A 27,910-nucleotide genomic window follows, 5' to 3' on the forward strand; every position below is an offset into this window, starting at 1 on the left:
CGTCAATATCAAATTTGACCTCCATTTTGTAGTCAGTATCAACATATTAAAATTTGAAAAGCTTAGATTGAATGGTTCATTAGTAAATGCAACAACGTGAATGGAAACGCCATTTTACGATCTTTCGAGAACCATAACTCCTGAACGGTAAAAGTCAAAATCGTCATTATTGAACTTGACCTCTATTTTGTCATCAGTAACAACATATAAAAATTTCAAAAGCTTTGGTTGAATGGTTTATGAGAAAATGCACGGACACGACTGGAAACACCATTTTTCAATCTTTCAAGAACCATAACTCCTGAACGGTAAAAGTCAAAATCATCATTACTAAACTTGACCTCTATTTTGTCATCAGTAACAACATATAAAAATTTCAAAAGCTTTGGTTGAATGGTTTATGAGAAAATGCACGGACACGACTGGAAACACCATTTTTCAATCTTTCAAGAACCATAACTCCTGAACGGTAAAAGTCAAAATCGTCATTATTGAACTTGACCTCCATTTTGTCATCAGTAACAATATATTAAAATTTGGGAAGCTTTGGTAGAACAGTTCATGCGTAAATGCACAGACACGACTGGAAACTGCATTTTTCAATCTTTCAAGAACCATAACTCCTGAACGGTAAAAGTCAAAATCGCCATTATTGAACTTGACCTTCATTTAGTTGTCAGTAACAACATATTAAAATTTTAAAAACTTTGGTTGAACGGTTCATGAGTTAATGCACGGACAACATTTGATTGCCGCCCGGCCGCCCGCCGTACATCCCCAAATCAATAACCGACATTTTTGTCACAAAAATCCGGTTAAAAATTATAAAATTCACCTTTTCATGATCAAAGCTAAAAAAATGTATTTATAAGTATTGAATGCTTTTTTTTGTAACTTCATAGGGTTGTAAAAGCGTTGACTGTGCGCATATTTTTAGAATGAAGCACTTCTGCACTTCATACAAAATGTGCTTCGGTCAACGCTTTTATACCCCAATGTAGTTACAAAAAGAAGCATTCAATTCTTAAATAACATTGAATACATTATTATAATCTTCAAAATAAAGTGTTTTTTTTGGTTAAATTTGTGTAATGAAATAGAAGAATTGATATAAGAGACTTTATTTACCCATTCCATGTCTACTATATCATGAAATGAATCGATAGAAATGACGAAAAAAATCTCTATCAGCTTCCTACAGAGAATGCTAAAAGATGAACAACAATGGAATTCATACCTACCTCAAATAATTCCTCTGTTTTTTCTGACTGACATGTTACACAGAAATCCAATAACAATCTCCATATCTCCAAACTTTCCTGCAAAATATAATGTACAAATCATTCAAAGCACTGACCTCCTGTTTTCTCATCTATTACAAGAATGTGTCCATAGTACACGAATGCCCCACTCGCTCTATCATTTTCTATGTTCAGTGGACCGTGAAATTGGGGTCAAAACTTTAATTTGGAATTAAAATTAGAAAGATCATATCATAGGGAACATGTGTACTAAGTTTCAAGTTGATGTAACTTTAACTTCATCAAAAACTACCTTGACCAAAAACTTTAACCTGAACTTCGCACTATCATTTTCTATATTCAGTGGACCATGAAATTGGGGTCAAACTATAATTTGGCAGTAAAATTAGAAAGATAATATCATGGGGAACATGTGTACTAAGTTTCAAGTTGATTGGACTTCAACTTCTTCAAAAACTACCTTGACCAAAAACTTTAACCTGAAGCGAACGGACGGACGAATGGACGCACAGACGGACGGACGAACGGACGAACGGAGGCACAGACCAGAAAACATAATGCCCCTCTACTATCGTAGGTGGGGCATAAAAAATAAAGAGTCTGCATCAACTCAAATATCATACTCAGACTCAGAAATCAACCAATCAAAATATTGGATTTAGCTTTCTGAGCCCCTATTTTGTGTTCCAAGTTACTGAGTAAAGTTTTATGACTTGTAGTTCAATTAATTTTCTTCTCACCTTAGCCATCACTAGAGTCACTCAAGATTATTTTGAGGAAATGTTACAAAAATTCTCCTGTTTATATATCAGTAACAAATAATGAGAGATTACAAACAATAATGTGTCCATATGAAGTATATGGATACCCCATCCCCACTCTCATTTTCTATGTTCAGTGGACCGTGAAAATGGGGTAAAAACTTTAATTTGGCATTAAAATGAGAAAGATCATATCATAGGGAGCATGCATACTAAGTTCAAGTGACTTCAACTTCATAAAAAACTACCTTGACCAAAAACATAACCTGAAGCGGGACAGACAGATGAACAAACAAAAGAACAAACGGATGGACAAACGGAGGCACAGACCAGAAAACATAATGCTACTACAGGGCATAAAAACAGTGAACCAATGCTTAGTAAATCTTCAGTACGATGGAATCCCTAAAGTGGATACCTTAGGTATGAAGGGTTGTTTATACAAACATAAAATGAAAAGGTGTTGTTGTTGTAACTAATAAATGCAACTTGTGCCACGTGTGGAGCAGGATCTGCTTTCTTTTTCAGAGCACCCAAGACCACCCCCAGTTTTTGGTGGGGTGTGTCTTTCTTTTTAGCCATGTTGTTGTTAGTTTATTTTCACTTTTTTAAATGTGCATTTAGAATCTTTGGCTCTCTTTTCCAGTTATTTTATACAGTAGTTTAAGTTGACCAATTACTGATTGAAACTCATCTTGAAAACCTTGATATGTATAATATGAATAAGACATTAAAATTGGGTCAAGGTCAAGTGAACCCAGTGACAGACATGCAAACCTTGTAAGGATTGTATTGATGAAATAATCATTTGATCTACTGCTAATAACTAGATATATGAAGATGTTGTATGAGTGTCAATTAGCATGTTTAATAAAACATAGAATTAATAGAAACACACACAATTTCCTCCACAGCCAATAACCATGAACATAAAGTCAAGGAGATGAGACATTAATTGAAAGAAGGAAACTTTGTCCAATGGTTATTATATGATAAGAGAAGATCCAGCTCTTCACACAAATGTCCAAATGTCATTCATCATTGGCATTGGATAGGATTGGACTGAAATGTGCTTCTTAAAGTGAGAAGCACCTCAGCCCCCCCCGCCCCCCACCCCAAAAAAAAAAACTGTTGATTGGCTATTTATGGCTTCAATATAATTCTATTGTCTATTCTAATGTCTTTACTAAACTATAAACTAAACCCACCAAGTAACATGTACCTGAAAATAATATAAACAAAACAATAGAAAACACAGTAGTTAACAATCTAATCCTCTTCTCTTTTCACTAGAAATGTTAATGTCCAAATAAAAAAGAAAATGAAGGCAATTAAAATGTCATAGTATCAAGTATTTATCTGATCTTTCTTCTCCTTTTTTTTATTGTCAGTTGCACTAATTACAAAAGGCTTGAATTCAAAAGTCCTTTTTCAAAACAACGTAAAATGTCTTGTCCAGAAGCACCATGCTTTGTAAGAACATTGGCGATTTGTTCATTTGTCTGAATCCATTTTACGTCTTTAAGCTCTCCACCTTGAAGTAATTGCTTTATTGCATTGATCTCTACCCTCAATCTCTTTTCTCCAACAGGTTTATCAGAGTATATTGCATGATAAAGGTCTTTGTTGTCAATGAAACAATCTACTGGAGTATGCATCAAATCGTTCTCATTATGCATTAATTCCTTAAACAGAGCTGCTAAAGATATAACACAGTCCACACCATCAGCTAAGGCCAAGGCTTCACTTGCTAAAGTATTACGTACAACTCTTCTTAATTTCTTAGACTGCCAAGTGATTGGGTTCACTTTACCATCATCGCCCATCAAAAACACAACATAACCACCCTGACTTCCACCATCTGGAAGATTTCCAAATGATGCATCACTGAACAAAATAAATTTCACATCATGTCCAAGATTCTGGAATTGCAGTGAAACGGGATCGTTTTGCACCTTCCTAATTATTTTATTGACTTTCTTTAGATCTTCAATAGTGCTAGACTTAATTTTTGATGAAATAGCAGCAACATCAAACGCAATGTCTGGACGTGTTTGTCTTGCTAACCATAATAATTGTCCTATTTTTGACCTCAATAGTGTCTGTTCTGATGATGAAAGAGGAGATGTTTTAACTCTGTCTTTATCTATTAAAACAGTCTTTAACATTCTGACATAGTCTTGCTGGCTGAGAACAATAGTTTCATTTTCTTGGCTGAGGTCAAGACCTAAATATTTGAAAGACTCACAGGATTCTTTCCCTACCTTGAACATATCCCTAATTCTGGACACAACACTTTTCTCAAAGGTACTGGATCCTGCCCAAAGAAAGTCATCTACATGAACTGCTAGGACACCAGTCAAACCTTTTTCATTATACCAATAAAAAACTGCTGAATCAATTTTGGACACTGTTCCTCCACAATCTAGCAATGTTGCTTTAACTTTTTCATACCACTTTAAGGATGCATCAACAAGACCATATACACATTTGTTAAGGCGCCAGACTTTACCAGTTGCTTTAACTTCTTTAGGAGGTCTCAAGTAGACTTCTCTTTGCATTTTCTCTCCTTGAATAAAAGCAGTTTTAATGTCCACAGAATTAATTGACCATCTTTTACTAGCAATAATTGATAAAATTAGTCGTAGAGACTGCTTTTCACATGTTGGTGAATTCTTTGGTATCTCATCTAGACTGTCTTCTTCAAAACCTTTTGCTACCAATCTAGCTTTTCTATGAAATTCGTTCTCTAATTCTTTCATAGTGTAAACCCATCTTGTTGAAATACAGTTTTGACCATTGTCTTCAACTTCTTCAAAAACATTGTGCTTTCTCCAGTTATCCAGTTCTGCCTCTCTAGCCTTAGTAAAATCAATATCACTTAAAAGTACATCTTCATTCAAGTCATCTGACTGGTTAACAACTTTCAAATCATTGACTGTTCTTAGATCAATTGATATCTGATCACCTCTCATATTTTCTGGCTGATTGTATTCTATATTATACCAGCTCTTTTTAACAGTTGTAGCCTTTCCTGCCCTGCCTAAAATTATTGCTTCTCTTGTGTCATTTTCACCAGGGATTTTAAAATTCACTATCTGATCCTTCTTTAATTTCATTCAATCATTTTCCTGGGACTCAGGATTATGTTCCATACTTTCCTCATGTATATCATTATCTGCCTGATTTTCCAAATCAAAACTGTCTCTCCCTTCAGACTCAGGACCATCTTCACCATTCAAACTACCATTCAAGCTACCAGCATGACTATCATCTTGATCAGCACTTTCGTCTGCAGATTCTTCAACATTTTCTTGATTTTCATCATTCTCAGTATCATTTTGATGAGGCTCTTCATCGTCACTCTCATAGTATACTAAGTCATGATCTGGTTCAGTGTTGTTATATGTTGCAGCTTGAGGCTTACGCACAGGAGTTGACTTTGCTGTATGCTTATGAATAATCTTTTGTTTTCTTTCAACATCAATGTCTCTTTTTATTCTACTTTCATGTACACGCACATATGTACCTCCATATCTTACAAAAACAACTACGTTATCTTGACCAATTACCCAGCCTGGTCCTTTCCACTGATTGTCTCGTAGGAAGAAAACTTTGTCACCATTTTTGAATTTTTCTCCTGAAGGCCGGATTTGCTTACGTAGTGCCCTTCTTACTTTCTCAGAGGATTCTGCGGCAATAAATGCTTTTCTAGCTTCATGTAGGCCAACTAAATGCTTTCCCATAACATTACTAATTGTTGTACCTTCTAATGCAGGAGGCTTGTTAACTATAGACGATGGCATGTTTGGGTTCCTTCCAAAAACTATTTGATATGGACTGTAGCCATAGACATTCAACAAACTGTTCTTAGCATGAACTGCCCAACTGACGGAAGTCTCCCATGAAAGGTTAGAGCTTTCTCTCATTTTATTGATTGTTTCTGTAAGCGTTGCTTTGTGTCTTTCCACTACACCATTGGACCAAGGACTATATCCTGCTGTTGTTTTAACTGACATGTTCAAGTTTTCTGCCATGTCTCTAAATATCTGTGAATTAAATTCACCTCCATTATCTGTGTAAACACCAACTTCAGGTGCACCATAAACGCCAACCCATATCTGCATGAACTTATCTACAATGACTTTAGAGTCCTTTCTTCTGATGATTGCAGCTGCACTCAATCTGCTAAATAAGTCAATAACATGTAGATAATAAAAGTTATGGTCAATTTCATGAAGGTCCATTGCCACAATTTGATTGAAATCATTTGCATGTGAAAAGGCAACCACTGGTTTAGCTTTTGGATGCTTGAACTTATGGCAAATTAAACACTTTGTGCAGATATCTTTAAGAATGGTCTTTGTTTCAGAATCAACAGAACCAGTACTTTGCAACAGGGATAAAAGTTTATCTGATGATGCATGTCCAAACTGCTTATGCAACTTTAAAAGAATCTCCTTTTTCTTCTTAAAAGATAATTTTGTGTCAATAATCAAAACCTCCTCACTCTCATTCTTATTTCTGTTTGTGAATTGCTTGTCTTTAATGTTGATACAGTAATGACCACTTGAAGTTAGGTTTACATCCACTAATTGTCCAAACATGGTAACCTTGTCATTTCTGAGATCTAGGATAGTGCTTGCTCTTTTCAGAGAGGTTTTACTTAACAGTAACGGTATTTCACAATCCACCACTTCTGTTTCAATTGAGCACTTAACTGATCCAATAAGTGCTGGAATTTTCACTTTCTGATATGAATATACTGTTTGTCCATCACCAAATTTGAATGGTACATGACTTTCATTACAAGTAAGTTGATCAAGTCCTGGATCAAGTGATTCTACAAATTCGTATAACCATTTAGAACCACACACTGTCTTGGAACATGCAGTATCAATAACTGCAGCATTGTAGGCTTCTGCGACAAACACTGTTAGAGGCTTAAATTCTTGTGCGGAGGTAAATAATGTTATATTTACAATTTCATTTAACTCATCACTCTCATGTTCTGTTAAATTCACATCTAGCTGCTTGTGAGGACAATCCTTGACCCAATGAAATTTGGAATCACATATTTTACATCTTGAGACATTTCCATTAAAGACTGGATTCATTTTAGTCTTAAGTCTACTAGAGTTGGTTGATCTATCAGCTCGATTACGAGGAAAATTTCTTCTTGAACTTCGACCTCTCTGATAATACCCATCACTGACAAAAGCTGATTCTTCTTTAACAGTTACAACAGAGTCTTGTTCTCCAGGAAAATTTTGAGATTTTGATGCAAATATCCTATTCAAAGCAGATTTCATTGTGTCGAATTTAAGGTCAGAACATGCAGTTAATGCCAGCTGACGATTACTTTGACTTAACCCAGCATTGTCAAGAAGTTTAAAAGCTAGAATTGCATCTGGGAGTACCATTTCATATTTCTTACATTTATTGTATCTCTGCTCAAACTCAATGATATAATCAGACATGCTTACATCATCTATTCTGTGGAACTTATCAAATACAGTATATGCAGCATAAGCCTGATCTATTTTATCCTTCTCAAAAAGCTTGTCCAACTCAGTTATCAGTTTATCTACTCCTTCATCAACATTTAAATCAGTGGGATCTACTTCTAAGGCTACTTCCCTTGGTTTTCCTTGTAGCGACAAAGCTAAAGCCAAACCTCTCTTCTTCTTGTCGAGATCTGTCACGAGTTGCCACATTTTAACTTCATTTTTCCATTGTTGATAACTTTTATCTTTGGTCAAACCTGGTGGGTTCTTGTAACTAGGTGCTGTTGCCATCTTTATAAGCTCTGCTACCACTGTTGATTGGCTATTTATGGCTTCAATATAATTCTATTGTCTATTCTAATGTCTTTACTAAACTATAAACTAAACCCACCAAGTAACATGTACCTGAAAATAATATAAACAAAACAATAGAAAACACAGTAGTTAACAAAAACCCCAACAAAAACAAAACAAAACAAAACAAACAAACAAAAAAACCAAATGATAATCAAAAATACACAACAAAACATATCCAAACCAAACCAACAAATAGTCCAGTAGCTAGTAGTTATAATATAATGGTTTGTCAGTTTCCTCTTTTATTATACAAAATATTTTTTGACTAAACATTAAACGGGGGACAAAGCAAAACAAAAACATATAGTTTTGGATCCCCCATGCGCCTGCACGAATCACGGCAATGTGCATTGAGAAATTCAGCTTCAAAGTCAATTTATTATTTTAGTACCAATATTAACAATACTAAATAGTACAAGAGTAAACAAATATAAAATAACCCAGATTTTATTTTAAGTAAAATTACAGTACCAATCAAACACAAATATTAAGTCAATTAACAGTTGATTTTTTCTTATTGCCAATAATGATTCAACAATTACAAAGACTACATAGGTTAGATATAAAACATATTGTTAATCACTCATATGCCATATCTGTATATAGTCCTCATAGCAAGTATTAAAGGGTGAAGATAAACCTTTTAAACAATTAGTACATGTATTAAGTTTTAAAACAGGTATATCAATATATTATTTAGCATCTATAGTTAAAATCACAATAACTTTAACATTACTAATAAAGCCAATTGTATTGCACAATATGCACATTTCAACAATTATAGTCTCTTCAATAATGCGCAAGGCCAAAAAAATTGAGAGTTCAAAATCTAATACAAATTTGAATTGTTTGTTTTCATTCCTTAGTACTCATCAGATTTAGTTCAATCAATAAAGTAATATTTAATTAAAATTGTGTAATTACCAGATAAAAAGATAAAACAAAAGTTAAACAAGTCACAATGACTAATACTCATTCAATTTCAAAGCAATTAAAAACTAGGATAATTCTTTATTTCTTAAAATCCAGAGTACTGCACTTGGAAAATTTTAGCTTGGACAGAATAGAATCCAGTAGAACATCCAATATAAAAAGTTCCTGATCCAGAGTAAGCAAGACAATTTGGTGCAGTTATTCCTAAATCCTCAGTATTGATGTATGCTATAAATACTCCATCACAACTCAGTATATGCAGTGTATGATTGTTACAGTCAGTCACTACAATATTATCCGAGGGTGTTGTTAGTAAGTCTGTAGGTTTAAATGGTCGGTCCTGATTGTTGACACCCAGATGACCATCGTATACTTGTTTAATGTTTCCAGCCTGTTGTAGCACTACAATTCTTCCTACAAGTGATTGGTCTAAGTCGACCACGCAGATGTTACCATTACTAGTACTACTTATTCTGCATGGTCCTGTAAATAATGCTTTGTTGGTATTGTCAAAATCATACTGATTTACACGATTCCCTTCCTCATCCATGACTATCACTACCTGTTGTCGTCGACCTGTGGACCGTGCCTTTGGTGTTACACATCCTATGATAACTTTCCGCTCCCTTGTAACATGTATACCTTGGGTAATCAGTGGTGCTACATTGTAATTGGAATTGGAAATTTGTTTAGTTGTAACATTGAACACCCTTAGTACTGATTCCCCCTCAACTGATAAAAGTATATTGTTGTTTGAATCAACTGCAATATCAAACACTCTTAAACAGCAACATGACTTGATCTGCATATGCGGTGTATACCCTCCTGCCTGATACATATAATTCAAATTTCCATAAGAATAATCTTTTAGCATCATGAACATGAAATCACCAGAACAGGTTGTCAAACCATATATAGGTATTGAATCTGTAGCAAATTGGCTAATAACTTTTATCTCAGGTTTTTGTTGTTGTTCTGTTTTATCTCTCACCTCTGCAGATCCAGATGTAATTTGACTAACTTTGGACCATGACATCTTACTAAGTTCTATCTCTGTTTCCTTCTGAGTTTTTAGCAGCTCATTCAGTTCAGTATTATAATCTTCCTCGTCTACCACATCATGTTCTTTATGGGCTTTTGTAATGCATTTGTCACAGATAAATTCTTTACAGTCTTTACAATAAAAGCTGCAGCCCTTCATCGTATGTTCTTTGCATTTCATATCTCTAAAGCTTATATCATTACTTGACGATTTTTTATTATCGCTGCATCCTACTGCAATCTGGTCCTTAGTTTTTAAATTTGAGTCAGCCATTTTGATACAGATATTGTAAGTTGTATAAGTTGTTTTAAATCAAATCGTACAATAAACAAAACTAAACTAATCATATAAATATAACTAAGTGAAGTGCACAATCAGATGCAGCACATGATATGTCTATTTATGTGTTATGTATGTCACAATAAAAGTAAACAATTGTTGATAATAAATATATGATGTTGATCAGTTGTTCAGATTACTTACTATCATATAAAAAAATCAATCCTCATTTTGAACTCACTTTTTTTTTATCATATAATATAAAATGGGATAAAAGCAGTCGCCCAAAAAAATACACAATACAATAGACCACATCAACCAATAACAACCTATATTTTTCCCAGTAAATATTTTAAGGATTTAGTTTAGGTATTTGAGTAAGAGTACTACCTAACATATAGTATTGCTAGATATACAATTTTTATATATACAGATTATAACTTTCTTATTAACAGTTGCAAAAAAAAAATTGGAAATGAACAAAGTGGGTCACATTACTATGCATGTATAGTACTCTGAAATGGACAGTAATGGGAAATTTACACCAAAAAATTTCACAAACCTCATTTTTACGAAAATTTTTTTTTTTTGTATTTCTAAAAATAATAAAGGAAGTCAATTCCCAAAAATAAAGAACTTTGGAAATTTTTACTTTACCACCCTTTGTTATACGACTGCATGGTCCTTAGGAAGAACTATACTTAAGAGAACAACCCAAGTATCGTAACCTTTGTTATGCTGTCAACAGGATTTTACCCTCAAATGAAATGAAAAGAAATGATGGGCATTTCACAATTCAGGAACCTAATTCAGTGGTTGCTATTTGTGCAGTGTAAAATATTTGTTTGTCATTCATTTATTATTTTGTACATAATTTAGGCTTTTAGTTTTCTCGTTTGAATGTTGAACATTTGTCATTTCAGAGCCTTTTATAGTTGACTATGCAGTATGGACTTTGCTCATAGTTGAAGGCTGTAAGGTCACCTGTAGTTGTTATTTTCTTCATTTGGTCTCTTGTGAAGAGTTGTTTCATTGGCAATCATATCACATGTACTTTTGTGTATGTACACATTACTTTGCAATACACAAAATATAGCTGAACTGTTTATGACAAAAGATTGTTGATCAATGAATATTAAAAATGTTCTTTGAACAAAACCAATCCTGTTACATTTCAAAAACATAGGAGGTTGAATTTTAATCATAAGTCAGTTTATATGTTTAGTAACCATTACAGCAAACAATAATGTCAATTAAAAACATTTATCAACTGATTAGATTACTAATAAACTTGATACCAAATAAAATAGATATGGCTATAAGTTTATTTCTATACACCAAACATAGAGGCCCTTTTACTTATAGTATCTCAGAGTTAACATCAGAATGACCATTATATATCTGTACATTATTAAACTGATCCTTTATAAATATGTTTGCAAAAGAGACTATTGTTTTTCCTTAATTCCATACTTAAGCAATAGCAATAGATAACAAAATTCAACATTTAGCAAATTCTAAATAAATTCTTTAATCTTTTTAAAATCCAGAGAACTGCACTTGATAAAGTTTAGCTTTGTCAGAATCTGTAGAAGCACAACCTATATATAAATATCCTTGTCCTGATAGAGCAAGGGAATACGGGAATCTTATTCCTACATCATCAGTCCGAATGTATGTAAAGATAGCTCCATCACAGCTAAGTATATGTAGTGTATGATTATCACAGTCACCCACAACAATATTATTTCCTGGTGTTGTTACTATGCCTGAAGGTCTAAACGTTTTTTTCAGAGAATTAACATCAGGGTGACCATTGTATATTTGTACAACGTTTCCTGCCTCTGCCAGCACTACCACCCTTCCTCTATATGATTCATCTAACACGTCAACCACACAAATGTTACCATTACTAGTACTCGTTATTCTGTACGGAAACGTAAACAATGGTTTCTTGTTCTTATCCAGTTCGTATCGTTTTACACGAGTCCCTTCCTCATCAATGACTATCACCATCTGCCGTCCTGTATCCATGAAAAGTGTTCCTTTTGTAACTGCTCCTATGATAACTTTCTGATCCCTGGTCACATGAATTCCACAAGTCCATAGTGGTGCTACATTGTATTTAGAATCTGATATTTGTCTGGTATTTCCATTCAACAGTTTCAATCTTGGGGCGCCAATTACTGATAATAAAACATTGTTAGATGAAGTCACTGCCATGTCATAGAAAGGAATTTTGCATTGTGAAATGACCTGAATATTGTCTCCTGTCAGTTTCACTTGCTGCAAAACTTTAGCTGAAAAGTCTACTATCCATACTGAATCATCAGGAGAAGATATAACCGAACTAATAAATTTAACGTTTGAGGAAAATGTTTTAAAAACTTTAATCTCAGGTTTCTCTGTTGCTCCAGATTTTAATGAACTTAATTTTCCAAATACAATGTTGGCCAAGGTAAAATTGCTCAATTTCTTCTCACTCTCTCTAAGAGTTTTCAGAATCTTGTTAATTTCTCTTACATAGTCCTCCTCGTTCAAAGTATCATGTCCTCGATGGGCTTTGGTTGAACACTTCCTACAGATTAATTGTTCACAATCCTTACAATAAAAACAGCAAATCTTTGAGGTATGTGCAAGGCACTTATAATCACTAAAAGAAACATTTCCTTCAGCAGTACCACTTTTTGATTCTTTAATAAAAACTATTTTATGTCTGACAGCATAATTTAACATAGGATGGACTACACTTCTACATCTTCTACACATCAGTAATGAGCATTCCCTGCATTTCCATTGGATTGGTCGTGTCCCTCCCTCACACAACTGGTATCTGACAGAGTTAGGGGCCTTATGTGTTGACTGTGAGTATCCCATAGTGTTGAGAAATTGAATGTAAACTGATTTTAGCTCAACTGAACTTTTATAAAATCTAATTTATCATTCACATGAGCTTGATGTCTTTTTTACAAAACTGATAATTTTCCATATGTAAAGTAGGAGGTAGTAACATGTACATAATGATTAAGATACTGTTATTTATTTATTCAGATTGACTTGCTGATTATACTTTGATTTACAAAACATCCTGCTCAAATTTATCTTCTAGATAAAGCAAAATATTAAATAATTTATGTTAGGTAAATTGAAAAAAAAGATAAATGGGGAATGTTGTCCATGGGACACAGATGATACCCCGCATGCATATTAAATAAAGTTTATAATAAAGGGACATAACTGATGAACCATAAATGTGATCCTTCCCAATTGTGTACTTGATCTGAGTGTTGTGGTAATAAGTGTATATACAGTTTTCTAAATTTGGTTGAGGTAAACTTAAGTTAGAGAACGGAAACAAAAAAATCAGCAATTTTTCCATTTGTAAAAGGGCATAACTCTAGAACTGTTAAAGTGACCCCCACCAAAATTCCAACTTGATCTGTATTTTGTGGTGATAATTTTAAACATAGTATATAATTTTCATATAGCATTTGGTTTAGGCAAACTAAAGTAACAGAACACAATTGAACAATTCAGAATTTTTCCATTTTGTAAAGGGACATAACTCTAGAACCGATAAAATAACAACACTAAATTTTAAACTAGATCTGTGTCATGTGGTTATAAGCATTATGTATAAGTTTCATAACATTTAATTAAGGCAAATTAAGGTTACAGAACTGAAACCTAAACTATGGGATGTATGTAAACAATGGTTTCTTATTACAGTCAAATTCATACGGTCTTAAAATGTTCCTGTCCATATCCATGACTCCAACTAAGCGTTTCCTATTAAAAGAGAATACTACTCCTGGTGTGACAGCTCCTATGATTATTTTCTGATCCCTTTATACATGTATGCCACGAGTCCACAGGGGTTTAAAATGGTAGTCGGTAAAAGATATTTTTCCATTTTTTTCATCTAGCAGCTGCAGCCATGGTGTATCACCAACTGATAAAAATATCTCGTTCTTTGACATATATGCCATGTCACCAACATGCATTTTGAACTCTGATAGGACCTGGAGACTGTTTTCTGTCATTTTCACATGCTGCATCAATTTAGCTGACGGGTTTACTATCCACGCAGAATCATCAGTAGTGGATAAGACCTTGGAAATTCGGGTAAATTCTGTGGAAAATTGTCTGATCAATATAATCTTTACTTCTGCCATTTCTGTGGATCCAGATTTATATGAACTTACTGCACTTGGATTTGATAGGGTTAGCTCCCTGAACTTCTTCTCAGCCTCTTTCTGAGATGCAAGAAGCATGGACATTTCAATTGCGTATTCTTCAGGATCTACTGCCTCATGACCTCGGTGGGACTTCGTATTACACTTGCCACAGATAAATTGTTTACAATCTTTACAATAAAAGCCGTAGGTTTGAGTGGTATGTTCTTTGCATTTACGATCTTGGAAGCTAACATCTCGTTCGGAATCATCATGTCCCAATTCTTTAATATCGACAATTTTATGGCTGGTGGCATTTTTGAACTTTGGATGGACCACATCCTTACATTTGGTACACATCAGTAAAGAGCAATCTATGTATTTCCATTGTATTTTATTCCTTCCTTCACACAGACCACATCCTACAGGAATTTGGGCCTCATGTGGCAATTGGGAATAAGCCATTTTGAAAGGAAAATGAAAGGTAATTGTTTTTAATCAAATTGTACTTTGAACAAACCTAATTTAATCATTTAAATAAAATGAAAGAAATGTATGCAATCATATGCAAAATTTTTTGCAAATGGAAATATGTCAATTTGTGTAACCATAAAAGAAAACAAATATATATCAACTCATTAAATTACTTGATATTGTGATATTAATTAAAATAAAATAGCTTTTTATACAGTATGGTTTTGCTCACTTTTACACTTTTGTTTATGGTGAATCATTTTTTCTTTGGTAATGATACCAAATCTTCTTACTTTTATATTCTCTCATTTTCAACTTTTGTACTAGTTAAAACAGATGTATGATGTTAACACTGGGTGTAGCCTTTAATATGATGTAAGCCTATAGGTAAAATGTTGAAACAAATAATCATTAAAACTGACAAAGGGATCAATTTGGCTTTCAATATATTTTATGGAACACCAAATACATTTAGGGACCCCTACAAATTTCAAACTTCAGAGGATTCAAAAGCATCTGGACTTTCAAATTTCAATTTGGTGCATATAATAGATGCAGCATCAGTGAAAGGTTTATCATAGAGGTTTGGCTACATTAAATAGAGGCATTAAATTCAGTTCTCATTGAAAAAGAGGGAACCATCCAACTTTCACAGGAACACTGACAATCATATTCAATTAAGATTGGAGTAAAAGACACTTGTGGGGTTCAAATTCACAGCCTCATTATTGACATGCTAGTAAAAGGTAACACTCATACTGTGAGTAAATATATTACTTAGATTACTGAACAGCCAAGGGCCTCTTTTTCATCAATGTATTATGAAGTCAAACATATCATATAAATGTTCAGTATAACTAATTCATTTATACTTTGTCCCTTCAATTACACTAAAACATGTACATATAATTCAGTTTTGTCAACACTCCATTTAAACAAATTACCAAAGCAAGTGAATTCATTATAAAAAATGATTTGTAAATTGATCCATACATTTCTTAAGAGTTATGATCTACTAAATTGTTACATAGCCATGATAGGTTAACAAGATTAGAAAGCTATCGATCATCGTATGAATACAGATTTTGTACATTTAAATTTGATGAAAACACTTCAAAAACATGCAATAATATCTACCACTGCATTTGAGAGTGAGCGAGATCAAGTTAACGTATTCAATTGCAAATGAGGTATTCAGTCCCATTGTGTTTAATTCCTTAGGACACCTATAGAGTTGGGCCATGTATGCGACGTATCAAACCAACCATGCTCGTGTTGCACTGAACGAGCTGTACTTTCTCCGTGCATTATATTATGCCCCTATCACATTAAATCTACGATTAGCAACAGGGGATGAGCTGTTCAGATACAATTTCAATCATAACACAATCGGCCCAACAAAAGATCTAATTATCTCTTTTTGGACCAACTACCTGTCTTCGGCAAAGGAGGGCCATTAAATTTAATTAACATATGATGTCACTGTTGATAACCGCTTGAGTTTTGTATAAATGGCGGGATTGATTTCACCGGGATGAATGATTTTGTCCTTACAACAGATTGATGTAATCTTTAAGAAACTGTGAAGTGTTATTTTTTACGAAAAACATGGTTAAGAGAGGAAAATAGAAATTTGAGGTTTAAAAAAACAACTGATCAGCAATAAACATATTTTTTTTATAACAGAATTGTCTTGAAAAGATATAACCTCCTAATAGAAAGCTTATTGGACAACAGTTTGTTAAAAAGAATTCATTTAGCTTTAAATATCTGTTTTACTGAGTCAGCCAACTACTTCAATCAAATGACAAATTTACTGATCAAACTTTAATAAATTTACAAGTTTTTCTTTTTAAAATGGAAAGAATAAATATTAGGACATTACAATATAGCCATGTATATACCATTCCATCAATAGATCCCAAACATTTAGGTCCAAAATACTCATATATATACATGATCCAACCTTTTAATTCATTTGTTAAAACAACAACAAAATTCAAAAGCCAGACATTAAAATTACTTATAATGTAATTTTTCTCCTTAATCCAAATTTGTTTAGATATAATTATTGATCCATGCATTATGCTGACAAGAAAAGGAAAACAGTTCACTTTAAATTTTTACTGATCGTTGTTTTATGCATTAAACTTTGTTTGGACAGGCGACTTCTAGGTAAATTGCCTTTTAATAGTTCCGCGGCTTCATTACACCTGTCAATTAGCATATATCCGGACTGTATCCAAGATCAATTGATGCTAAATAAAACATCATAAGTGACTTGGTATTCAGGACCACTTGAATGTTTGTTAAGCTGAAAAGTTATTATGTAGTACTATAGATCTTGAATGACATGGACTCAACTATATTTGTAATTTTAGAAACTGACTTTTAAACAAATCCTGCCAATTATGGAATAACCATTGTTTCAAAATCAATTAAAAGTTATGCAAACATGGCAGCCATTGAAAATGTGTCAATAAAATCTCCAAAGAAAGACAATACATGAGGTCTAGCACTTTAGACTACAAATAAAAACAATTATGTATCACTATAATGTTACATGTAAACTGATTTTATCTGACAAAGGGTCAGGTGTCCAAACAAAAGTCATGAATGGGCAGTAAGCAAATTATATTCCGTAGAGTGATTACGTTACATGTTAGTGGCAGTCAATATTTTCTGTCAGAATGATTCACAAGGAAAATGTTATTTCATACATTAAACGATAGAAAAATGATTTCTTTTTATTAATAAGACCAAAAATATGACACACAAAAAACTCTTTTTGATGGCCTTCCAGAATGCATTTTAAATGAACATTGAAATTTTTGTGAAGGGAAAATTTCGTGGTGAAAAGTCTACCTTCAACATGAGGAAAATTAAACATAGATTAGACCTTAGGTTTTCCTGTTTGATTTGTTTCGACTAGTAATTTTTTATTATAGCTTGCTGTTCTGTGTGAGCCAATGCTTTGTGATGAAAGCCATACTTTGACCTATAACTGTTTATTTTTTTATAAATTGTGACTTGGATGAAGAGTTGTCTCATTGGCACTCATACCACCTCTTCTTATTTCTATACACAAGAATTTCCAGATATCAGACACAGATATGTATATATGAATATAAGTATATAAACATTTAGAAATTAAAATTAGAGAAAAGAGTTACAAAAATTTTTGTTATCCTAATGTGCAATTTCTTGTACATAATATAGTTGACCTATTAAAAATGTTTGTTAATTTAATACAAAATCTGTACCTGCCAACCTGTTCAAAATAAATGACCTTCATACATTCTGAAGAGCCTGCGATCAACTTGTTTTCTTTTAAAATTTCTACAATAGGTCTATCCTTTTACCAATACAACAGTTTTCAACAAGTTTGTACAGTGAAGACCCAACAATGAAAAGTAAACAAACATTATCTATTCCTGCAGTTACAGACTGGGTAAAGTAAACATCGCAGGAACTCTGATAACAATACCGTGTACATTTTCGTCTTTTTAATTATTGACTTTACCCAAACCTACAGACCTCTATAAATGTTTGTACCTGGCAGCTGATAATTCTCTCATAATATAGTGAAGTTGTCCCTCCCAGTCGTCTACCCATTGTTAGACGTGACTTGACAATGCTTCTGACATGTTTTCCTTTTAAAATTCAATATTTGTGAATAATTCAGTTTTTCGTCTTTAAAATCTGTCATGCTGTGCGGTGAGGAGATCACAATGCATGTCTTTCTAATTTAATAGTGAGTCGCTCACGGTTAAAGTGCAAGAATCGTTCAATAAAATTAAATGAAATTTTTCCTTGATTGCACTTTTTAAACAAAATCAATTTTATCCTTATAAGTAAAACAGTATATAATCGTTCTTATGTTGTACTGTTATACCACTGTCCCAGGTTAGGGGGAGGGTTGGGGTCTCGCTAACATGTTTAACCCCGCCACATTATTTATGTATGTGCCTGTCCCAAGTCAGGAGCCTGTAATTCAGTGGTTGTCGTTTGTTTATGTGTTACATATTTGTTTTTTGTTCATTTTTTTATATAAATTAGGCCGTTAATTTTCTCCTTTGAATTGTTTTACATTGTCATATTGGGGCCTTTTATAGCTGACTATGCGGTATGGGCTTTGCTCATTGTTGAAGGACGTACGGTGACTTATAGTTGTTAATGTCTGTGTCATTTTGGTCTCTTGTGGACAATTGTCTCATTGGCAATCATACCACATCTTCTTTTTTATATATAAGTTGATAATTACATTTATATGGAAGGTATAGCTAAAATAAACTTTTTGTTTTGTTTTATACTTGCATTGCATTGTAAAAGTGGAGATATATCTCAAAATTAGAGAGGACATTGTGCATACTTATCCAAATTGTTAAATTTCTTTCACTAGCATCTGGAGTATTTTTTCAATCTTTGTGTCTAAAATTTAGATCCCTATTTGAGTAAAAAATTTTGCCTCTTACTGGAAATTCAACAAGCTGTGACCATTCTGTGTACAATGATATTGCTTCCTAACCATATTTAAAAAAAAAACCTGTTATAATGGGAGATAACTGAAGGACAAAAGACCAGCAAAATTAGAATTGCAAAGATTAGATAATTGAATTTGATGAGAATCAATTTTAATTGTGAGGCAATACAAAAAAAGCAACTCATGTGTTGGTTTATAAACTTTGACTAATTATTCAAATGAAACATACAATTAACAATGTGTATTAAAGACTAGATCAAACATTTGTATTAAACAAATCTCTTGGGCTAGCTTTATTCCAAAATTTGTTAAATAACGGTCTTAATGTTAGTTGTATTTGTATTTTCTAGGAGGAGAAATGACTCTTGACATCCCAACTTTAAGATATTATTGGAAAACCTTGACCTTAGATCTCATCAATATAATAAAAAGTATCAACAATCTGTAATATAGGGTTATTGCATGAATATTGGGGAATATTGTCCCAAGTAGAATTCTATATTGCACGAGCTTACAAGTGCAATATATGTTCTAAGAGGTACAATATTCCCAAATATTCATGCAATAACCCTTATACACCCTTTTATTGTATAGCAATACAAATGTATAATATTTGAAAGTAAAAATTGGTTTAAACTAAGATTTTGTTGTTGATGACGTCATGATTTTTGAAGATTTATTGTACGTGCAATATTAGAATTTATTGCACGCTAACTTTTGGTCACTTTCTGTGGGAAATATTATATTGCTATGCAATAAAATGTTTTTTTTCATTTCTGCACTTGTTTCATCTAATTTTCTTTATGAATCAAATTATACAAAGGGATATATTTGAAATATTTATCTTAAATAAGGAAATGAGCAAAAAAAAATATACACCATGTGATAAAGAGAACTTTGGAGTTGAATCTCTAAAGGAGAGTACATGCTCTTGTGAGTATTCTAGCTCAGTCAAATTTTGAATCAGAAAAAACAAAAACAAATAAAAATCCACTTAGTAAAAATACTTAAGAATTGATTTTTTTTAAAAACAAAATTATCCAAAATAAATCTTGACGACTTTCTCATCAATTCAATATTCCCACGATATTTATTTTACCTGATATCACCTATCAATCTTGTTGTGTCGTGACCTTAATAACAGGACTGGTTCTGCTTGATTGGTCGAGACAGATACACATGTTTATTCCTTTACTGATTGAATAACTCTAAGTGACAGGTGCGAAAATAAACATACGATTTCTTATTTGACAAAACAAATATCTTTTCCAATGAGACACAAAAGAAACAGTTTTAGTTTCTGCAATGAGAACTTGCTAAAAATTAATGTAAAGACTTTCATGAAAGGGACGACTGTTTGGATATTTAAAAGGGGTGTATATTTCAATTTGCCAGACAAATTTGATAATTATAGTGAAAGTTAATATTTTTTTCGTGTGATTTCAATTAATTATACTGAAATAAATATTTAAAATTTAATTAAAAATTATCTCGCAAATTCCACCGCAAATGCACCAAGAATGGTTGGTGCATTGATTCAGCACAATAATCCAAGGTCAAAGGCCAAAAATGGGTTTATATGGGAGGGCATCATGCTGATCATTCACATTTACTTTGCATTAAATGTAAGATGTGAAATATGTACAAAAATGTTTTTTTCTTTAAATTCTTACCAAATATTGTTACATAGTTATTTGAAGAATGCATATTACACACTAACATGCAAGTCACAACTAAGGTTACTGGAACAAAGACAGCTTCAAAGAAAGATCAGAATAAAACCTAGTCCATAGGATACCAAATCCAACTGACTATCATATTTTCATGTATAGTGAACTTCAAATTCTGGGTTCAAACCCTAATTTTACTTATATCTGTTTTATTCATATCATTACACATGTATAAAGTTTCAAGATGATGTGTCCACGACTTCATGGTAAACTACAACACTCCAAGATTTTTGCCAGATATGAAGAGTTCTAGAAAAGTGATGACAACCAAAATTTTGAAAAGGCCCAACACAATATTGGTATTTTGAAGTAAAGAGAGGACTGTTGTTTTAATTTCGAGTGAGTGAAGCAGATCTTATTCAAGAACCATCAAATTGAACTCTAGATATAGGTAGTATTGATGAAAAGAAACAGATTTTCTTTTATAAAGACCCATACTATCATAGATGTAGCATAACACACATAAAACAGTGGTCATTAGAGCTAATTTTCTAATGCATGTAGAGTAAGACTTTGGTTAGCTTGCTTGCTTTGTTTGTATATTGTACAATTGTAATTAGGATGACATCAAATTTAAATATAACATATACAGGATAACTATGCCTATCTATCTGTATGCAGATGTCACTCTTAATTACAATGCTTTAACAATCATTTATACAATCAATGCAAGCTATAGCCAACCATAGTCAAAATACTATACAAAAATTAGCTCTATTAATTTTGAGACCCCAACCTTTTCAGGTACATGTTTCTGTGACTCTTTAAATATAAGAATTGCGTCTGTGACATCAAACTGTGTTCTCATGCTCAGCAGTAAATATTGTCTCCATAGTAACATACTCAATGCATGTTGGGATACTGCCCTTTGTACAGTCTGTAGTGCTGTCTCCACCAAACCAACATTGACCAAAACTTTGATCTGAAAAAAGATTAGTAAAATTTAAAAAAAACTAGATGTGTCAAAACGACACGAATGACACCACCTCAAAAAAGTTTAGAAAATCTGCAATTTCAACAACACATGTGGACACAAACATGATGGTAGTCTCATAAATAAAAAATCAGCTCAAAATCTGAAGGCGTATAGACAAATAGTCTGTATAACTGTGATTTTCAACAATTTATCAAAGTCCAAAACCTGTAATTTTGGCAGAAATAAGTTGAGCGGAATGAAACCTAAACTTGATCTGTAACTCATCATGGTTAACTGACATGCCAAAAATCAGCCCACTATCTGAAAGCGTTTAGATAAAAATTCTTTATAATGGTTTGTTGCGGAATGACGGAATGCAGGGCCATAAAAAATGAAAATTTCTCATCACATTATCTTAAGTTATAGCTCAGATTGATTAATTTAGTAGGCGAGCTAAAATAGAGAAACTTTTTCAATTCTGCAAGTTGCAAAATCCACTTTACGCTGGTCATTTGACCCAATCATAATTGACTAGTATTGCAAGTTTTCCTGCTGAAGGTAGGTGGTTCTCTCCAGACACTCTGTATTCCTCCATAACTAAAAACTAGCCGCCACAAAATAGCCAACAGTGGTGAAAGTGGCATTAAAACACAAAAACTCAATCAATCAATCCAAATAAGGGTAGCGGAAGAACATAAGACTTATCTGGAACACTAGGATCAGATGTTTCTTTTAATTTCTATAGAATCCATACTGCTTAAACTCACGTCTTTTATATGTCTTTATTCTAAACAATTTGTAGTAACTGTCCTAAGTATTTTCATTGTTATGTAGTAGTTTTTGAAGAAAAAAAATCAGGACTTTGGATGAAAAAAGAATGTGTCCCAAGTACATGGATGCCCCACTTGCACTATCATTTTTCTATGTTCAGTGGACCGTAAAAGTAAGGTAAAAACTCCAATTTGGCATTAAAATTAGAAAGATCATATCATAGGGAACATGTGTACTTAAAGTTTCAAGTTGATTGGACTTCAACTTCATCAAAAATTACCTTGACCAAAAACTTTCACCTGAATCGGGACAGACTGACAGACACATGAAGGGACGGACTCACAGACTAGAAAAACATAATCATTAATGCCCCTCTACTATAGAAGGTGGGCTTTAGTTCTTTAATTGGCCTTCTTAACTTATTTTGATTTAAGCGTCACTAATGAGTCTCTTATAGACAAAACACATTTTGAAGCATTGTGAAGCAAATAAAACAAGTGAAACTGTGAGCTTCTGCTCACTGATGATACCCCCGTCGCAAGTGGATAATGTTAATAGTGTAAAAATATGTAAGTTTTCCGTAAACAGGAAGTTGTCGAGTGATGAATCTGAAAACGCATCACACAGTATAGCTGACTTAAATAAAGCCTGAAACCAAATTTCAGAAATCCTGGCATTGTAGTTTCTTAGAACAAGAGTGCACACACTGAAATGTCTAGCCTTCTTTACTAATCATTGATATTAGGTTGATAGTCCTAAGTATAAAGCGTTATTACAACTGTCACATAAACTTAACATTAAACAAGATAGTTAAACAAAGACCAATGAACCATGAAAATGAGGTCAAGGTCAGATGAACCATGCCAGGCAGACATGTACAGCTAACAATGCTTCCATACAACAAATATAGTTGACCTATTACTTATAGTTTAAGAAAAATAGACCAAAACACAAATACTTAACACTGTCCAATGAACCGTGCAATTGAGGTCATGGTCAAATAAAACCTGCGGGACTGACATATAGATCATAATATATTTCCATACTCCAAATATAGTTGACCTTTGGCATATAATATTAGATAAAAAGATCAAAACTTAAAAACTTAACTTTGACCACTGAACCATGAAAATGAGGTCAAGGTCAGATGACATCTGCCCGCTAGACATGTACACCTTACAATCATTCCATACAACAAATATAGTAGACCTATTGCATAAAGTATGAGAAAAACAGACCAAAACACAAAAACTTAACTATAACCACTGAGCCATGAAAATGAGGTCAAGGTCAGATGACACCTGCCAGTTGGACATGTACACCTTCCAGTCCTTCCATACACCAAATATACTAGTCCTATTGATTATAGTATCTGAGATATGGACTTGACCACCAAAACTTAACCTTGTTCACTGATCCATGAAATGAGGTCGAGGTCAAGTGAAAACTGTCTGACGGGCATGAGGACCTTGCAAGGTACGCACATACCAAATATAGTTATCCTATTACTTATAATAAGAGAGAATTCAACGTTACAAAAATTCTGAACTTTTTTTTCAAGTGGTCACTGAACCATGAAAATGAGGTCAAGGACATTGGACATGTGACTGACGGAAACTTCGTAACATGAGGCATCTATATACAAAATATGAAGCATCCAGGTCTTCCACCTTCTAAAATATATAGCTTTTAAGAAGTGAGCTAACACCGCCGCCGCCGCCGTAGCCGTAGCCGCTGCCGGATCACTATCCCTATGTCGAGCTTTCTGCAACAAAAGTTGCAGGCTCGACAAAAATGCAACGAAAATTTTCAACTTGGCCATCATGTGTAAAATGATACAAGTGTTCGGTAAACAGGAAGTTGTCGAATGATGAATCTGAAAAGGCATCACACGGTATAGCTCACTTATATAAAGCCTGAAACCAAATTTCAGAAATCCTGGCATTGTAGTTCCTGAGAAAATTGCGACGAAAATATTCATCAGACGCACAACGGACGGACTGACAGAGGTAAAACAGTATACCCCCTTTTTCAAAGCGGGGGTATAATTTCAAAGCGGGGGTATAAAAATTCAATCCTACTTAATATGATGAGTTTTTTTGCTGACATCCACATCCTTTGGTCTCTAGTGAGTAGTTATCTCATTGGCAATCATTGCATAGCACATCCCTTTTACTCATATTAACATATGCTATTTCATACCCATTTTAAATACAGATCATCTGATAAGAAGTCTCCCGTGGCAGCTGATTCAAACAGGCTCAATACTTTGTGGATCCTCTGGAACAAAGAAAATACCAATGATATGAAATTAAAATCATTCAAATGTTTCATCAAATTATTTTTATAATTTTGATAATATATTTTTGTCCTTTCTACTTTTTTATTATCAATAAGTTTTGTATTTTCAAATATTTTGGCCTTGATCATCACTAAAGAGACATTTGCTGTTGAAAAGCAAATCTGGTGCTGAAAAATTGGTACTGTTAATGTTATAAGTATTCATTAAAGAACTATCATCCTAAAAAACAAACATCGAAAGACCAGAAACAATTCAATGGGGAAATTTAGACCAGTAACATTCCATATGTCAGTAAATATTTTCCTACGCTGACTTATTACAAGCATCTCAAGCAAAATTCAGGTGCAAAAATTTACTCAACAGATTTTTTTCATAAAAATAAATGAATAAATATATAATGTATTATGTTATAATAAACTGAGAATTATTTTTTAAACTGAGTCAATCAAACTCTCGGCAGGATTTCCACCACCAGACATTATTCTTCTTTGCAACTTCTGAAAACCCAGTCTCAAGTTTCATTTAACCACATATGCAAATAAAGATGAAATTTCAACCTAAACAAAGATCGTATTATAAACATTATAATACAAGAATCTATATATAAATCTTCTCCAATGTTTGATTCTAATGGGGATTTGTACGGTCTTTTCAAATTAGAAAGTGATACTCAGGACTGTCGTTGATAATGGTTTATTTTCCGTGTATAATCGTCTACTTTCATATGACTTGCCAGAAAATTTGCAAATAAGTAAACAAGCACTATGTAATTGATATGTCAATACTGAAGTAGTATATTTTTTGTTTGCTTATCTGAAAATCAAACAGATTCGACGGACCAACACGGACTTCTTCAAATCTCAACATATAAATAGGATTAGATAGAAATAAAAGAGAAAGGACTTAATCTTACTGACACTGAGAAGTTTATTGGACAGATCAGTTTGAAACTTTCTATTTAAGGTTGCTTTTTATGCACTATTCAATATATTTCTGAGTTTTAATTGTCAGGGAATAGATAGTACATGATTACAAATAAATATGTCATTTGTATTCCTCATACTTTAAGTAAAAATCTGTAAATATATGTACTGCTGTTGGTAGAGGTAACCAGTTCCTGCATGTACTGTACCAGCCATTGCTTTGGTACTGTTAATTCGGAAATCATTGCGATTTCGTCATTTTAGACTAAAATGCGATTTTATATTTTGCGATATTGAGAAAAATCCTGTTTTATTCATATAAAAAATTTGAAAATGGGAGTTTAAATTATTGCGATTATATCCCTGTCGCATTTTTCGCACAAACAAAAACATCACAATATTTTCAGAGTTTACAGTACCTTTGACCAGTGGTTGACATGTTTTTTTCATGATGAATCAGGCTGTAGGACTTAAGACCTTTCAGTTTCATTCTCTCAAGAAGATTTATAATTTTAGATTTCCGAACTTTTGGTACCATAAGCTACATGATCAGTCTTCATAATACGTCATTTGAATTGCAGGTCTGAAGCTCAATTTTTAGCTAGATTTTATTGGACTGTAGTCTTTTTTTAAAAAGTACAATAACAATTTAATAAGCCTGGACCTGTGTGTCTGTGTTTGAAGTTAGTCCAAAAAATATGTCTGGCATGCACAATCATTTTTTAGTTCTTTTTTGAATGTTTAGAACAAGAGAAACACACATGATAAGTCTGACAAGCTATTTGGCTGTCTCTGTTATTTTTAAGAAATGTCCACCCAGACAGTCTCCACATCAAACATTAAAATTGGCTCTGTCAGCTGTGATGACAAGAAGGGCAACACACAACTAAAAGCATGTCGAAAGGAACCCAAATGTCATATCCGTAATATAAACAAATCATTACAAAGTTTAAATAATCAATTATGATAAAAATGATAAGTTAAAATTAATGATGATTTATTAATATTCATATCATAACAATTACACCTACGGCTTTTGTCAGCTCTTTGGTTGGGTTGTTGTGGCTCTTTGACATTTTCCCCATTTCCATTCTCAATTTTATAAGTCACTTGCATAATTACAACTAATTATGTAATTAACCTGTATGATTTAATATACAGCTTGTATATTAAGAATGACAATTTTGATGAAATCAGCAATCACATGATTACCTTCCGACAATAATTTTATTAATTCCTTAAAAAGAGTAAACTTGGCATCTGTCATTTTCCATCGGTAATGAATTAATCGAAAATAACCCCAGAAAATTATGTCTCGTTAATTACAAATTTTATTGTAATCTGGACTTCTTCAGCGAAAGATTAAATTGTAAAATCAACATAAAACCTGAAAAGAAAGCGGCAGAAAAAAACGGATTTTAAAAAAGCAATTTATTTCGTTCGCGTTCCTGTATTTCACAAAAGTAATGCACTCTAGCCATTCTAATAGTGGCAATGAAATTAACGTGAACAATCGTGAATGAAAATAAATTGAAATCTCGATAAATGTCATGTAATTTAAAATGACAACGCTATTACAAGTCATTTGTCATTTGGGCCTTAGAAATGAGAGAATTTGTTCACTAATACCCAAATAAAAAGAGAAACCACACAAGAATTTGTCTCCCTAACAATACACCTAATAAAAACAGTTTAAAGTTTTGCTCATGATAATTGATTAAGATAAACTTCATACATGAAATTTCACTTCTTTACCAACTTAAGTGATTTTAATTATTCTAAAATTTACATATTTCCCTCAATTGGCTTAAATCCCAATCTATCTTGATTTTTATAATTATAGCAACTAGACTGTTGTCACAATAAACTGCAATATATTTCTAAAATGTAGTAATAGTCCAAAAAGGAGATGTTGATGTTATCTTTAAGTTCAAGCATCATTATACTTTTTGTTGTTTTATTGTTTGTTTGTCTGTCATATCATGAATTATGGTA

The 27,910-nt window shown here is 32.9% G+C and overlaps 2 protein-coding genes across 2 annotated transcripts in view; both read right to left on the reverse strand.

The window, feature by feature from the left end:
- The window catches only part of LOC143044569 (U3 small nucleolar RNA-associated protein 6 homolog), a 148,229-nt gene that overhangs the window by 18,964 nt on the left and 101,355 nt on the right, over positions 1-27,910 (reverse strand). Inside the window, exons 15-17 of the mRNA XM_076216629.1 lie at positions 24,893-24,970; positions 21,740-21,925; positions 1,242-1,319 (exon numbers count right to left, since the gene is read on the reverse strand). Of these exons, the coding sequence (XP_076072744.1) occupies positions 1,242-1,319; positions 21,740-21,925; positions 24,893-24,970 (342 nt within the window). The remainder of the gene's footprint in view (positions 1-1,241; positions 1,320-21,739; positions 21,926-24,892; positions 24,971-27,910) is intronic.
- On the reverse strand, positions 8,334-10,191 carry LOC143044570 (uncharacterized). The gene has a single exon (XM_076216630.1). The coding sequence runs from the start codon at positions 10,133-10,135 to the stop codon at positions 8,906-8,908; it is 1,230 nt and encodes a 409-aa protein (XP_076072745.1). The 5' UTR covers positions 10,136-10,191; the 3' UTR covers positions 8,334-8,905.

Source organism: Mytilus galloprovincialis, chromosome 9, assembly GCF_965363235.1.
Source record: "Mytilus galloprovincialis chromosome 9, xbMytGall1.hap1.1, whole genome shotgun sequence".
Lineage (NCBI taxonomy): Eukaryota > Metazoa > Mollusca > Bivalvia > Mytilida > Mytilidae > Mytilus > Mytilus galloprovincialis.